Source organism: Hyperolius riggenbachi, chromosome 5 (assembly GCF_040937935.1).
Source record: "Hyperolius riggenbachi isolate aHypRig1 chromosome 5, aHypRig1.pri, whole genome shotgun sequence".
Classification (NCBI taxonomy): Eukaryota; Metazoa; Chordata; class Amphibia; order Anura; family Hyperoliidae; genus Hyperolius; species Hyperolius riggenbachi.
The window spans coordinates 402,235,285-402,252,376 of NC_090650.1; the positions used below are offsets into that span (position 1 = coordinate 402,235,285).

Consider the following 17,092-nt stretch of genomic DNA (forward strand, 5'->3'; position numbering starts at 1 on the left):
GGGCCTCACCTCCACGTCCGACATATACTGCCAAACAGCTCCAGCACAAAGTCACTGCTGCTCCACTCCAGAAATGCTGGGCCCATGTGTCCCCATCCAAAATGGCCGCTAGAAAACGCATAGGAAGTGGGGTAGAACGTCAGGTTTTTATAGCCAGTGTGTTCTGTACTTTCCGTTTCCCATTGGTTTCTATGCACGGATTGTGCAGTCAGGCTCCGGTCCGGGTGCGTCGGCCGGATGATCCGGACCCAAAAAATAGAGCATGTTGGAAAAGTGACCGGAGTCTGGATCCGATTCGGCTCCGTTCCATACGGAACGGGCGCGTGTGAACAGCCGCATAGACTTTGCATTGCTATGCGGAATGTCCGTTCCGTTTGTACAGTATACTGTCCGGATCCGATCAGGCGAATCCGGACAGCGAACACTAATGTGAACCGGGCCTTACTGTGTGTGCAAACTTGGTCATGAACTACAGGAAACGCTTGACTTCTGTAATTGAAAATAAAGGCTTCTGTACAAAATATTAAAAAACACAAACACTGGTATACATGACAGAAGGGGGCCCCAGGCTCCGCCAACACCTGGGACCACCAAACCCATATGCAACACCAAGACGGGAGCGCAGGGTAGACCTGGTGCCCCCACCAGCAGGTGATTCACCCTCACTGCCTCTAAATACTGAAAGCAAAACACAAGGGAAGCAAATGCTCACTCCTAGCCAGCTCTCTGCCATATATATTGGTCCTCTGCTGGTCACATAGTCTAGGATTATGTGGGACAGAACCCTTTCTCCTGTTTTTTTGCTGGACCTATACAGTTCCTACTCGATTTGGTACTACAGACACGGCTGTATACAATTACACTTGATTGGCTGACGTGCTGTCTATAGACCAATATATATGGCAGAGTGCTGGCTGGGAGTGCTTGCTTCTTTTATGCTTTGTACCAAATATTAACACTGACTTGATCAGGTGTTCAAATACTTATGTGCAGCAGTGCAATACAAATAAATTCTTCTTTCATAGTGGGAATGAACCTACAATGTGAATTTCAGACCCTACCATAATTTCGAAGTGGAAGAACTTGCAAAACTGCAGTGTTCAAATACCTATGTTCCTCACTGTATGTGTAAGTTTATACTGGAATCTGTTGACATGGTCATTGTTATTGGCAAGGGCACATTCAGGTAAGCTAGGTCAGAAGTGGAGGTAAAAATCCAGGGATAGGATAGGGTGCAACCATGTAAACTGACAGAGCTATATGCAGCGAGTGCGTGGAGATAGCTTGTATCCTTTAGCAGGATGTATCCCTACATCCTGCCTTGGACCCCTTCAGGTCCAGTAACTGTAAAGGGAGTGATACTGGCACTCTGATTGGCCCAATAGACTGCCTGTCAAGTGATGTCACATGACAGGCAGTCTGTTGGGCCAATCAGAGTGCCAGGATCACTTCCATTACAGTTACTGGATCCGAAGGGGTCCAAGGCAGGATGTAGGAATACATCCTGCTAAAGGATACAAGCTATATCCACGCATTCATTAGGACCTGAGCCAATTAACGCAGTTGTGCGCAGTTGTGTAAGCTTTTCAGCAACACATCAATGTTACAGATGCTGAAAAGCGGACACATCTGCATACAACTGCACACAACTGTGTTAGTGGGCTCAGGCCCTTAGTGACTGCCAGTTAACTGTCAAAGCTTTCCTAGTAGTAAGACAGGTCTTGTATAGCGTTTGATCATCAGTTTTGAGTGAAGCTAAAAATGAAATACTTGCATTTATGCCATGGCTTTAGAAACATAAAAGAACAAAAATATAAACATTAGCAAACTTGTGTTTTGCAGGTTGTCCATGCAGGTCAGGCTTACCGGCTTAGCCGCCATCCGATCAACTGGCACTTAGTAGGTGATCTCCAGTATACCTCCTATGTACGAGGCTGTGGAATCCATCAGACCTACAACAGAGCTGTGTCCATTCACAATACTCACCAACTTCTAGTTGAAAGCAACGTTATTTATGACATCATGGGAGGAGCTATCTTCATCGAAGATGGCATTGAACATGGGAATATACTTCAATACAACCTGGCTGTGTTTGTTCAGCAAAGTACCAGTCTCCTCAATGATGACATTACACCAGCGGCTTTTTGGGTGACAAATCCAAATAACACTGTTCGGCACAATGCAGCTGCAGGTGGCACACACTTTGGCTTCTGGTACAGGATGCATGACCACCCAGATGGTCTATCCTATGACTCATCCATATGTCCGAAATGGCTGCCACTAGGTGAATTTTACAATAACACTGTCCATTCTCAGGGGTGGTATGGACTTTGGATTTATGAAGAATACTACCCCATGGAATTAGGATATTGCGGTTCTGGAATACCTTCTTCAGCTGTTTTCAAATCATTGACCACTTGGAATTGCCAGAAAGGGGCTGAATGGGTTAACGTTGGTGCTGTTCAATTCCATAACTTCACCTTGGTAAATAATGAAGATTGTGGCATAGAAACTAAGAGGGTTGTACCAAATTATGTTAGTAGATGGGGTGAGAGCAGTGGAGCAGTCCTTAAAAACGTCATTATTGTTGGCCATCTTGATGAACTAGGCAATAGCACCAGTTACTGCACGGCTAGGGGCATATCTCTGCCCTTGGATGATGGACTCACAGTTTCATCTATTAAGTTCATGAATTTTGACCGTCCAAACTGTGTAGCGACCGCTGTTGTTGGGTTGTGCTATGACAGATGTGGTGCTTGGAGTGTAAGATTTGATGGAATACAGTTCTTTAATACGTCAAATAAGGGAAGTTTCCGAAGGGAGAATGAAATCGTTTTCATTGACATGGACGGGACCCTTACAGGTAAAAACAACTTTTTAAAATTGTGTTTTTTTCATGGTATTTCAGAGCCAGAATTGAGGATAAAATATTGTTTAGCATGCTAGACAACACCTTCCAGTACAAATATACGCTATATATATATATATATATATATATATATATATATATATATATGGGATCGGTTGAAAAGGGCGCCCGAGCTGCTTGTATGAAAAGGGCGCCACCATAGACATCAATGTTATTTCTGGAAATATGGGCTACAAGGTGTAGAAAAGGGCGCCCTAGTTTTGATATAGGCTACAAGTGGGCTCCCCTTTGTAGCCCATATTTTTTCGGCTACAAGGTTTTCGGCTACAAGCGGGCTCCCCTTTGTAGCCCATATTTTTTTCGGCTACAGTAAGGTGCCCCTCTGTAGCCCATATTATTGACTTTTTTTTCTAGCCGAAGTTTGTATATGGGCTACAAGCGCTGGAAGCCGAATTATTTCATTCCCCCACTATCCATGGCGGCCTGGAGGGGGAATAGTAATTAACACATCCCGGAGTTTTTTTCTAGCCGAAGTTTTTATATGGGCTACACCAGGCGCCTTGTTTTTTTTGTAGCCGAAGTTTTTATATGGGCTACACCAAGCGTCTTTTTTGTAGCCGAAGTTTATATGGGCTACACCAGGCGCCTTTTTTGTAGCCGAAGTTGGTATATATATGGGCTCCACCAGGCGCCCTTTTTTACCGGCGCCCTTTTCATGTAGACCGATATATATATATATATATATATATATATATATATATATATATATGTATATATAATATATATTTATTTATATATATATATATTATATATAAATATATATATATATTATATTATAATAGACTAAGTGCCTCAACCTTCGAGCAAGAAGAAGAAGTAGCGCCCTGCCCCCAGGGCGTGCCTCAACCTTCATGCAAGAATAAGTACTTTGCATGAGAAAATGTATGCTTGCTCGTACACCAAGTTTAAGGCTTCTTTTCCACGGACTGTTGAGCTGTGTGCTCAGCAAGCAGTTACCAGGCAGCAGTAAGCAGTTACCAGGCAGCAATGAGCAGTTGCCAGGCAGCAGCAAGCAGTTACCAGGCAGCAGTGAGCAGTTGTAAGAGTTTGAGAGGCATTTTACTGTCTATCAACTGTCCGTGGAAAAGAGGCCTACCCTAGCAAGTCTGGCTTTGCAAACCTGGCCTAATTGGCTATTCATGAGGCAATGCTCATGCAAATTCATTGTATGCGGATGCTTATGCCCTTATGTGGAAAAATGTCCGCAATAATCCGCATGGAAATTCAGTCTATGCGGACGTTTATACGGAAAAATGTCCGCAATAATGCACAAGAAACTTCTCTGTATGCGGACGCTAATGCCCTTATGCGGAAAATGTCCGCTATAATACGCAAGTAACGCAAAAATGACTGGCATTAGGCAAAAATGAACGCAATTCGATGGAAAATTCGCCTGTCAAAACGAAATTAGGCCAAAATTCGGTAAAAATTCGGCGAAATGAATTTTTGTATTTTCGCTCATCACTGGCATGTAGCAGGGCGACCGCTTTGCAGTATTGGTTTTTTTACCCTGCATAGTTTGGCATGCAAAAGCAAATGCATATTTGCATGAGCATTGCCTCATGAATAGCCAATTAGGCCAGATTTGCAAAGCCAGACTTGCTAAAGTTAAACTTGGTGTTTGAGCACGCATAATTTTTCTCATGGAAAGTATTTTTTGCAGTTGTATCCTTTGGAGGCAGGTTGTGGATGGCTTGCTCTGGTGGTGTGAGCCCTGGAGTGAGTTGTCTGCGCCTGTCCTCCCCCCCCCCCCCCCCTCTGGAGTGTTGAATGTGAGCCAGCCCTGAGCTTTAAAGCTCGGGGTGACCCATGCTTCACTCCTTTCTCATGTGGTGCGGTGCCCCCCAAGTTAGTGCGCATGAAGCAGAACGCAATGGACGTTAAAGTAAGTGTCTGTTTTTAATATTTGAGGTAGGTGCGAACTGCTCTCCCCGCGCTGGCCATGCTTGGGGGGGGGGGGGGGGGGGGAGTCGCCTGCGGCACCTAGCCTCCCCCTCCTCTGGGGTGCCGCTGTGGTTCCCAGGCAGTGAGAGAGCCTGGGACCCCGTGGTCCCCCCCGGTTGTATAAAAAGGAGGTATTGGGAATCCTCCCCGTGGTGGTCCTGGATAGTGCTAATTAGTGTTGGGCGAACATCTAGATGTTCGGGTTCGGGCCGAACAGGCCGAACATGGCCGCGATGTTCGGGTGTTCGACCCGAACTCCGAACATAATGGAAGTCAATGGGGACCCGAACTTTTGTGGTTTGTAAAGCCTCCTTACATGCTACATACCCCAAATTTACAGGGTATGTGCACCTTGGGAGTGGGTACAAGAGGAAAAAAAAATTTAGCAAAAAGAGCTTATAGTTTTTGAGAAAATCGATTTTAAAGTTTCAAAGGGAAAACTGTCTTTTAAATGCGGGAAATGTCTGTTTTCTTTGCACAGGTAACATGCTTTTTGTCGGCATGCAGTCATAAATGTAATACATATAAGAGGTTCCAGGAAAAGGGACCGGTAATGCTAACCCAGCAGCAGCACACGTGATGGAACAGGAGGAGGGTGGCGCAGGAGGAGAAGGCCACGCTTTGAGACACAACAACCCAGGCCTTGCATGAGGACAAGAAGCGTGCGGATAGCATGCTTTGTACCACCATGCAGTCATAAATGTAATAAAGATAAGTGGTTCAATAAACAGGGACCACGCGGCAACGCTAACCCAGCAGCAGCACACGTGATGGAACAGGAGGAGGCGCAGGAGGAGAAGGCCACGCTTTGTGAGACACAACAACCCAGGCCTTGCATGAGGACAAAAAGCGTGCGGATAGCATGCTTTGTACCGCCATGTAGTCATAAATGTAATAAAGATAAGAGGTTCCATAAACAGGGACCGGCAACGGTAACCCAGCAGCAGCAGCAGCAGCAGCAGCACACGTGATGGAACAGGAGGAGGCGCAGGAGGAGAAGGCCACGCTTTGTGAGACACAACAACCCAGGCCTTGCATGAGGACAAAAAGCGTGCGGATAGCATGCTTTGTACCGCCATGTAGTCATAAATGTAATAAAGATAAGAGGTTCCATAAACAGGGACCGGCAACGGTAACCCAGCAGCAGCAGCAGCAGCAGCAGCACACGTGATGGAACAGGAGGAGGCGCAGGAGGAGAAGGCCACGCTTTGTGAGACACAACAACCCAGGCCTTGCATGAGGACAAAAAGCGTGCGGATAGCATGCTTTGTACCGCCATGTAGTCATAAATGTAATAAAGATAAGAGGTTCCATAAACAGGGACCGGCAACGGTAACCCAGCAGCAGCAGCAGCAGCAGCAGCACACGTGATGGAACAGGAGGAGGCGCAGGAGGAGAAGGCCACGCTTTGTGAGACACAACAACCCAGGCCTTGCATGAGGACAAAAAGCGTGCGGATATAGCAGCAATGCTTTTTGCCGCCATGCAGTCATAAATGTAATACAGATGAGAGGTTCAATAAACAGGGACCGGAAACGCTAAACCATCCCAGATGTTCATCGGTCATGTTACTTGGTTGGGGTCCAGGAGTGTTGCGTAGTCGTTTCCAATCCAGGATTGATTCATTTTAATTTGAGTCAGACGGTCTGCATTTTCTGTGGAGAGGCGGATACGCCGATCTGTGATGATGCCTCCGGCAGCACTGAAACAGCGTTCCGACATAACGCTGGCTGCCGGGCAAGCCAGCACCTCTATTGCGTACATTGCCAGTTCGTGCCAGGTGTCTAGCTTCATGCCCGGTTTCAGGTCCAGCGGTGCCAGCCACAAATCCGTCTGTTCCTTTATTCCCCTCCAAATTTCCTCCCCTGTGTGCTGCTTATCCCCAAGGCAGATCAGCTTCAGCAACGCTTGCTGACGCATGCCAACAGCTGTGCTGCACTGCTTCCACGATCCTACTGCTGCTGGTGCTGGGTTAGCATTTCCGGATGAGGTACAGCTTTGAGATGCGTTGGAGGAGAAGGAGTCAGAGAGGTAGGTGCTGCTGTTGTTATTCAGCTGTTTGCGGCGTGGGCAACACCCGCGCCGTAGCAGGTGAGGAATCGCTGCCAGGCTCCACAAGGTTCACCCAGTGCGCGGTAAGGGAGATGTATCGACCCTGGCCGAACGCACTCGTCCAGGTGTCAGTGGTGAGGTGAACCTTGCAGGCAACGGCATTCTTCAAGCTTCGGGTTATTTAGCTGACCACGTGCTCATGCAACTCAGGCACTGCAGAGCGCGCAAAGTGGTAGCGGCTGGGAACCACGTAACGTGGGATGGCCACTGACATCATGCCCTTGAAGCTGTTTGTCTCCACCACTCGATATGGCAGCATTTCGCAGGCCAGAAGCTTGGCTATGCTGGCTGGCTGTTACTGCCACGGCCCGGGGGTCATTTGCTGGCAATTTCCTCTTGTGCTCAAACATCTCAGAGACAGACAACTCAACCGTAGCGCTGCACACCGAAGGGCTGTTGGTTGTTGTGTTTGATGAACACTGGGAGACCTCAAGAGCACTAGTCCGGAAAGTGACAGTGTCAGCATCGTCTGATGTTTGTGAATGTTGTGAACCACGCAATGGCTGGGCTACTGCTGCTGCTGAGGCGGGTCTGGTGGTGAGTCTGGTGAACCCAAGGGAGGCAGTGTTGCTGGTGGTACCCTGTCCTGCCGCGTTTGCCCACAGAGTGGGATGTTTGGATAGAATGTGGCGGCTCATGCTGGTGGTGGAGAGGTTGTTAATACTTTTCCCCCTGCTCAGGCGGGTCTTGCACACCTTGCAAATCGCCATGGTAACATCCTCAGTGCAGTCTTCAAAGAAAGCCCAGACTTTAACTGGCTGAGGACTCGGACCTCGTGCGTGATGTGCTGGTGCTGCTTAACCCACTGCTGGACGCTTGAGAGGTCATCCAAGTAATTATCTGGTCCTGTTCTTTTGGATCTGTGAGGGTTGTTGTCCTGGACAACATGGGCAGTATTGAGTGGGTTTTCTTGGGTGCTCCCCTGTGGCCTGTACGTGAACCGTCAGGGGAAACACCTCTTCCCTTGCCCCTCCCTCTTTCACCGGATTTTTTCCTCATTTCACTTATCCTTAAAGTACACGCTGACTGGCAGCAGTACAGTGGCAGTACAGAAATGCTATACAGTGGTGGGTGAGCGGTGTACCACTATTGTCAGCAGTGACACAGAGCACAATGCTATACAGTGGCGGGTGAGCGGTGTACTACTGTTCCCAGCAGACACAGAGTGGAAGTAAACACAATGCTATATAGTGTGGCTGAGCCGTGTACACAGAGTGGCATTAAACACAATGCTATATAGTCTGCTATATAGTCACCCCGAACAGGGTGATGTTCTGCAGAACCCGAACAGTGGCAAACACTGTTCGCCCAACACTACTGGGAGGGAACGCAGATTTTAGTACCTAAACACACGATACAACATGTTTTCCGGGGTCGGACTCTGAGGCACATACAGATGGTCCCGATCATCATCCTCATCATACAACTCTTCTCCTGAGTCTGACCCACCCACCACCTCTGCCACCCCAACATCCCCAGACACAGACCCCTCATCGTCCTCAACATTAACTTGGGATGCTGGCCTGAGCCAGACCTCCTCCTCCACATCAGGCCCCATCATCTCCTCAATGGCAGCCCTCATTAATCGCTCTGGCGACGGACTGATGGACACAACGTTCTCCTCCGGGGAGGGCTGCTGCTGACCACTGGCTGCTGGGGTGGATGTTATAGCTTGCGTGGGGCGTTGGCTGTTGCTGTTGTTGGGAGTGCTGCTCACAGCGGAGGTCTCTGGGGAACTCATGTTGAGCTCATATAGTGGTTGACGGTGAGTGGAGTATTACTGATCCCAGCAATATACACACTGACTGGCAGAGTACGCAATGCTATATAGTGTGGCTGAGCGGTGTACACAGAGTGGCAGTAAACACAATGCTATATAGTCTGGCTGAGCGAGCGGTGTACTACTGTTCCCAGCAGAATCAGAGTGGCAGTAAACAATGGTATATAGTCTGGCTGAGCGGTGTACACAGAGTGTCAGTAAACAATGGTATATAGTCTGGCTGAGCGAGCGGTGTACTACTGTTCCCAGCAGAATCAGAGTGGCAATAAACAATGGTATATAGTCTGGCTGAGCGGTGTACACAGAGTGTCAGTAAACAATGGTATATAGTCTGGCTGAGCGGTGTACACACAATGCTATATAGTCTGCTATATAGTGTCAGTAAACAATGGTATATAGTCTGGCTGAGCGAGCGGTGTACTACTGTTCCCAGCAGAATCAGAGTGGCAGTAAACAATGGTATATAGTCTGGCTGAGCGGTGTACACAGAGTGTCAGTAAACAATGGTATATAGTCTGGCTGAGCGAGCGGTGTACTACTGTTCCCAGCAGAATCAAAGTGGCAGTAAACAATGGTATATAGTCTGGCTGAGCGGTGTACACAGAGTGTCAGTAAACAATGGTATATAGTCTGGCTGAGCGGTGTACACACAATGCTATATAGTCTGCTATATAGTGTCAGTAAACAATGGTATATAGTCTGGCTGAGCGAGCGGTGTACTACTGTTCCCAGCAGAATCAGAGTGGCAGTAAACAATGGTATATAGTCTGGCTGAGCGGTGTACACAGAGTGTCAGTAAACAATGGTATATAGTCTGGCTGAGCGAGCGGTGTACTACTGTTCCCAGCAGAATCAGAGTGGCAGTAAACAATGGTATATAGTCTGGCTGAGCGGTGTACACAGAGTGTCAGTAAACAATGGTATATAGTCTGGCTGAGCGGTGTACACAGAGTGTCAGTAAACAATGGTATATAGTCTGGCTGAGCGGTGTACACAGAGTGGCAGTAAACACAATGCTATATACTGTGGCTGAGCGAGCGGTGTACTACTGTTCCCAGCAGACACAGAACAGTAAACAGAATGCTATATAGTGTGGCTGAGCGAGCGGTGTACCACTATTCCCAGCAGACACAGAACAGTAAACAGAATGCTATATAGTGTGGCTGAGCGAGCGGTGTACCACTATTCCCAGCAGACACAGAACAGTAAACAGAATGCTATATAGTGTGGCTGAGCGAGCGGTGTACCACTATTCCCAGCAGACACAGAACAGTGAACAGAATGCTATATAGTGTGGCTGAGCGAGCGGTGTACCACTATTCCCAGCAGACACAGAACAGTGAACAGAATGCTATATAGTGTGGCTGAGCGAGCGGTGTACCACTATTCCCAGCAGACACAGAACAGTGAACAGAATGCTATATAGTGTGGATGAGCGAGCGGTGTACCACTATTCCCAGCAGACACAGAACAGTAAACAGAATGCTATATAGTGTGGCTGAGCGAGCGGTGTACCACTATTCCCAGCAGACACAGAACAGTGAACAGAATGCTATATAGTGTGGCTGAGCGAGCGGTGTACCACTATTCCCAGCAGACACAGAACAGTGAACAGAATGCTATATAGTGTGGCTGAGCGAGCGGTGTACCACTATTCCCAGCAGACACAGAACAGTAAACAGAATGCTATATAGTGTGGCTGAGCGAGCGGTGTACCACTATTCCCAGCAGACACAGAACAGTAAACAGAATGCTATATAGTGTGGCTGAGCGAGCGGTGTACCACTATTCCAAGCAGACACAGAACAGTGAACAGAATGCTATATAGTGTGGCTGAGCGAGCGGTGTACCACTATTCCCAGCAGACACAGAGTGGCAGTAAACAGAATGCTATATAGTGTGGCTGAGCGAGGTACACAGAGTGGCAGTAAACAGAATGCTATATAGTGTGGCTGAGCAAGCGGTGTACTACTATTCCCAGCAGACACAGAGTGGCAGTAAACAGAATGCTATATAGTGTGGCTGAGCGAGGTACACAGAGTGGCAGTAAACAGAATGCTATATAGTGTGGCTGAGCAAGCGGTGTACTACTGTTCCCAGCAGTGACACAATGACAGGGGGGACCCTGGCTAGCGTGGCTGGAGCGCGAACTACCCTGCCTGCCTACCCAAAGCTAAACCCACAGACAAATGGCGGAGATATGACGTGGTTCGGGTATTTATTTACCCGAACCACGTGACAGTTCGGCCAATCAGAGCGCGTTCGGGTCCGAACCACGTGACCCGTTCGGCCAATCACAGCGCTAGCCGAACGTTCGGGGAACGTTCGGCCATGCGCTCTTAGTTCGGCCATATGGCCGAACGGTTTGGCCGAGCACCGTCAGGTGTTCGGCCGAACTCGAACATCACCCGAACAGGGTGATGTTCTGCAGAACCCGAACAGTGGCGAACACTGTTCGCCCAACACTAGTGCTAATGTAGCATGAACTAATTCCCGCAGGGCGACCGCTTTGTGGTATTAGTTTTTTGACCCTGCATAGTTTGGCATGCGAAAGCAAATGCATATTTGCATAAGCATTGCCTCATGAATAGCCAATTAGGCTTAGGGTTAAACTTGGTGTTTGAGCACGCATACATTTTCTCATGGAAAGCCTAAAGGTGGGTACACACATCAGATAAAAGTCTTTGGAAAATGAAAGATCACAGACCAATTTTACCCCCTTCCATGTAGTATGAGAGCCATACTCTACACAGTCTATTCTATTGAGCTGAACTCCCCATCAGATAAAAATCTTTGCAAAATGCTGCACACATTCAACAGATCAGTATCTGCAAAAGATCAGTTCCTGCAAAAAATCAGTTTCTGCAAAATGCATTCATAGTCTATGATATCTGCAGATCTCATGCTGGGCATACACGGTACGTTTTCTACCATGTAATCGAGACGCTGATGGCTCGATTGATAATTTCCGATGTGCTTGATACCGGCAGGCAGTACAAAAGAAGAAACGAGTAAGAAAGCGCCCGCGGGGACGAGCGGGAATCCACCCGGGCGCCCGCGAGGACGAGCGGGAATAGAGCCAGCAGCTCGATTACATGGTAGAAAATGTACCATGTATGCCCAGCATAATACACACCTTGTTTGACAGAGATTCATCTGCAGATCCAAAGATCCATCCTGGTTGATCTGATCTGCAGATGATTGTCCGTTAAAGGGAACCAGAGACGCCGGCCACAGAAAAAGAAAAAAGATGTCATACATACCTGGGGCTTCTTCCAGCCCCATAAGCCTGGATCGCTCCCACGCCGCCATGCTCCGCTTCCTGGATCGGCGGTGGCGGGTCCCGTCACTTCCGGCGGACGCGGCCAATTATCTGCATGATCAGCGGCTCCCTCCATATCCTTACGCGTGCGGCTGCGCAGTATGCAGCCGCACGCATAAGGGTATGCCGGGAGCCCCTGTGATGCGGACAATTGCCCGCGTGCTGCCGCCGACTGGCCGAAACTACGGGACCCGGAACTGGCTGAAACAGGAAGCGGGGGATGGTGGCGTGGGAGCGATCCGTGCGTATGGGGCTGGAGGAAGCCCCAGGTATGTATAACTTCTTTTGTGCTGGCGTCTCTGGTTCCCTTTAAACAAGGTGTGTATGAGATCTGCAGATATTGACTATGAATGTATTTTGTAGGTACTGATCTTTTGCAGGAACGGATCTTATCAGGAACTGATCTTTTGCAGATACTGATCTGTTGCATGTGTACAGCATCTTTGTGTGCAGCATCTTGCAAAGATTTCAATCTGATGGGGAGTTCAGCTCAATAGAATAGACTCTGTAGAGTGTGGCTCTCATACTACATGGAAGGGGGTAAAATTGGTCTGTGACCTTTGATTTTCCAAAGACTTTTATCTGATGTGTGTACCTAGCTTTATTCTTCTTGCTTCAAGGTTGAGGCACATACTCTATTAGATAGATAGAAGATGCGGCGTATGCTACGACGCCGGTCGGCTAGTATATATATATATATATAATACAGTATGCTAATATAACACTTAACAGTCCAGAATGGTTTATACTAGCCCACTACGAGGCTTGTTCCTGATGAAGAGCCTGCCCTCTAAGACTTTCTGCTTGATTTGGCTTCAATTCATAAAGCATTACCACATGCGGTAATGTAGAAAACAGCTGATTTTACAAAGCATTTAGGAAAATGTCAATTCATAAAGGCTGTTATTGCATGGCAAGCTGAAATTACCGACTTGTGCGGTAAATATCTCAACAAATGTCAGTAAATGTCAATTCATACAGATTAGAACATGCGGTAGGGCCTGGTAACACGTTTGGTATTTACCTCCAGCTTTGATATGTCGGAAGCTAGCTTCAGCACGCGATAGCACATGACCGACTGAAGCAAAGAGCCAGTAGGATGTTTCACCTATGACTGTATATCCACTGTGCTCAAGTGTTCCCACACGTTGTTGACTGTAAGCCTGATGGAAAGGGAGGATTGGCAGTTTTCTACATTCTACCTTGGATTTTGCAGGCTCCACCCAGAATCAAGAAAGCCAAAAAAAATGCAGTAAAATGTTGTTTCCAGCTTTGAGTTAATTACATCCTACCATCACTAAATTTTCCATCTACAGTATGTCAGGGTCACTTGTGACAACTGATTGGTCTGAGCACACTTCAGTGTGACAGGCTGAGGCTGCAACATGATCCTATGCTCACACTGTTTACAAGCAAGCCAAAATGACAGAGCTGATTGGAGGAGAAAAGGAAAAAGAAACTTAAGGGAGGAAATGACATCAGGATTTACCTTCACACTATGGGAAAAAGAAATGGCCCCTGCCAAGAACAGAATTCTCTTTATTTACTTTATACAATTCACTGAGATCAAAACGTGGACAGTACAATACATGTGTTTTGTAAGTAGATCAAGTATTCATCTACTTATATATGTGTTTGTTTTTTTACTGGCATATTATGGCTGATCCTCCTGTTCTAATAGCATTGCATCATACAGTCATATTTGCAGTTTAGAAACCACACTCTGTCTTTTAAGCTATAAAACAAAGCAGAATTAATGACCCTTTGAACTTCCATGAAGTAAGGCCTTATCTCAAGCTGTATCTCACTGTTTCATGGCTGTTTAAAGGGAACCTGAAGCAAGAGGTATATGGAGCCTGCCATATTTATTTCATTTTAAACAATAGCAGTTGCATGGCAGCCCTACTGGTCTATATGGCTGCAGTAATGTAGTCTGAATCACACACCTGAAACAAGCATGCAGCTAATCTTGTCAGATCTGACAATAATGTCAGAAAGACCTGATCTGCTGCATGCTTGTTCAGGGTCTATGGCATAACGTATTAGAAGCAGAGGATCAGCAGGACAACCAGGCAACTAGTATTGCTTAAAAGAAAATAAATATGGCAGCCTCCATATGCCTGTCCCTTCAGGTGTCCTTTAAGCGCTTCAGAAAACAGGACTGTCTTCCACCCAATTTGGGGGTCGGAGAGCTCAGAGAAGCTCTTTTGCATAGATAACTGAAGTTTTTTGTAACTCTTCCTGTACTGGAAAACATCATGAAACATTTTTCTATGCTACTAATGTTCTATTTCTTAGCTGTACTACACATACAATTCATTAGCTCATAAGTTTATTTTTGCTTCAATTTTGCTTTAATGACTGTACACAGATGATTAAAGTGGATCCGAGATGAATTGGTATTCATTGCATAATTGTGTTTCTTACATGTAGTTTATACAGTAGGGCATGCCTCAAGCCAAATACTTTTTTTTTTAATACTCTATTTCCCTATAAACTAAACAAGCCTCGCCCACAGCTTCTCCGAAACGCCAAGGCACACAGACCTATGTAGCAAGGGCTTATGGGAGCTCAGTCTGGGCAGGAGGAGGAGGAGGTTACTAGCCAGAGATTTCAGAGCCAGAGGGGGGGGGGGGGGGCTGGGGAGTGAATTTTTACACAGGCTGAGGGGTGGAGATGCAGAGCAGCTTTCCTGTGTGTAATGTGACAAGCAGAAAATGGCTGCTCTCATTGTATCACAGGAATAAATCATCATAAACTGTTGAAGCTGTATGCATCTAGATTTGCTGTGTAAACGATCTAAACTTTAGATAAGATATATAGACAAGTTACTTGTTATAGTTAGTTTTTCATCTCGGATCCGCTTTAAAAGTAACTATTTAGGAGATTTATAAGTCTCATCTATTTCTACACTTACCACTTTAGGTTTTTGGACGCAAGTCTCACGTCCAAACTACAAAAATCTATTAACTCTTCGCACTCTCGCATGCAAATGTTCAAACAAATGCATTCACAGATTCACTCATACAGGCACAACTGTTATCCCTACAGCTAAGTTAAAAGCCGGGGTTTTAGTTCACAGAAGAATGCATTCTTATGCTTAGTCACCTATACTGCGCAGAAGTACCCAGGTAAACATAGGTGTCCTAACTCTGGCCCTGTAACATGCATAGCGCAGACATGCAAACACATTCATTGCATCAAACCTATCAATGGTTTAGGAGCACACATCCTGACGTCCTCTCCTGGGACAGATAGTGCATCTTACCAATCGCACACGGGAGCTAACGTTATGTATCCATGTATTTTTTTCACGTCCAAACAAGTTACACTGTAGGTTCCTGGACATGAGATCTAGCACTAAAATACACCGTTGCGATTGTGCACGTGCGCCTGTCGCACATGCACACTTGTACACTAACCCCATCTATATACAGGATCTTCTCAAAAAATTAGCATATTGTGATAAAGTTCATTATTTTCTGTAATGTACTGATAAACATTAGACTTTCATATATTTTAGATTCAAATACACACAACTGAAGTAGTTCAAGCCTTTTATTGTTTTAATATTGATGATTTTGGCATACAGCTCATGAAAACCCAAATTTCCTATCTCAAAAAATTAGCATATTTCATCCGACCAATAAAAGAAAAGTGTTTTTAAAACAAAAAAAGTCAACCTTCAAATAATTATGTTCAGTTATGCACTCAATACTTGGTCGGGAATCCTTCTTCAGAAATGACTGCTTCAATGCGGCGTGGCATGGAGGCAATCAGCCTGCGGCACTACTCAGGTGTTATGGAGGCCCAGGATGCTTCGATAGCGGCCTTAAGCTCATCCAGAGTGTTGGGTCTTGTGTCTCTCAACTTTCTCTTCACAATATCCCACAGATTCTCTATGGGGTTCAGGTCAGGAGAGTTGGCAGGCCAATTGAGCACAGTAATACCATGGTCAGTAAACCATTTATCAGTGGTTTTGGCACTGTGAGCAGGTGCCAGGTCGTGCTGAAAAAATGAAATCTTCATCTCCATAAAGCTTTTCAGCAGATGGAAGCATGAACCCACTTTTGAACCAGAAACAGTGGCAGAAGCGCCTGACCTGGGCTACAGAGAAGCAGCACTGGACTGTTGCTCAGTGGTCCAAAGTACTTTTTTCGGATGAAAGCAACTTTTACATGTCATTCAGAAATCAAGGTGCCAGAGTCTGGAGGAAGACTGGGGAGAGGGAAATGCCAAAATGCCTGAAGTCCAGTGTCAAGTATCCACAGTCAGTGATGGTCTGGGGTGCCATGTCAGCTGTTGGTGTTGGTCCACTGTGTTTTATCAAAGGCAGGGTCAATGCAGCTAGCTATCAGGAGATTTTGGAGCACTTCATGCTTCCATCTGCTGAAAAGCTTTATGGAGATGAAGATTTCATTTTTCAGCACGACCTGGCACCTGCTCACAGTGCCAAAACCACTGGTAAATGGTTTACTGACCATGGTATTACTGTGCTCAATTGGCCTGCCAACTCTCCTGACCTGAACCCCATAGAGAATCTGTGGGATATTGTGAAGAGAAGGTTGAGAGACGCAAGACCCAACACTCTGGATGAACTTAAGGCCGCTATTGAAGCATCCTGGGCCTCCATAACCCCTGAGCAGTGCCACAGGCTGATTGCCTCCATGCCACGCCGCATGAAGCAGTCATTTCTGCAAAAGGATTCCCGACCAAGTATTGAGTGCATAACTGAACATAATTCTTTAAAGGTTGACTTTTTTTGTTTTAAAAACACTTTTCTTTTATTGGTCGGATGAAATATGCTAATTTTTTGAGATAGGAAATTTGGGTTTTCATGAGCTGTATGCCAAAATCATCAATATTAAAACAATAAAAGGCTTGAACTAGTGGTGCTCAGCAGAGCTCGAATATTCGAGTAGCTCGAATATTCGAGCTCTTTTTCAGCTATCCGAGCTCGGTATTCGAGCTCCGAATAGCTGTAGCTATTCGAATGGGCTATCCG

At 46.4% G+C, this 17,092-nt stretch overlaps 1 protein-coding gene across 1 annotated transcript in view; it reads left to right on the forward strand.

Moving 5' to 3' along the window:
• Positions 1-17,092, forward strand: part of LOC137519142 (fibrocystin-L-like) — a 249,726-nt gene that overhangs the window by 103,847 nt on the left and 128,787 nt on the right. The window contains exon 28 of the mRNA XM_068237924.1: positions 1,843-2,863. Coding sequence (XP_068094025.1) covers positions 1,843-2,863 — 1,021 coding nt within the window. The remainder of the gene's footprint in view (positions 1-1,842; positions 2,864-17,092) is intronic.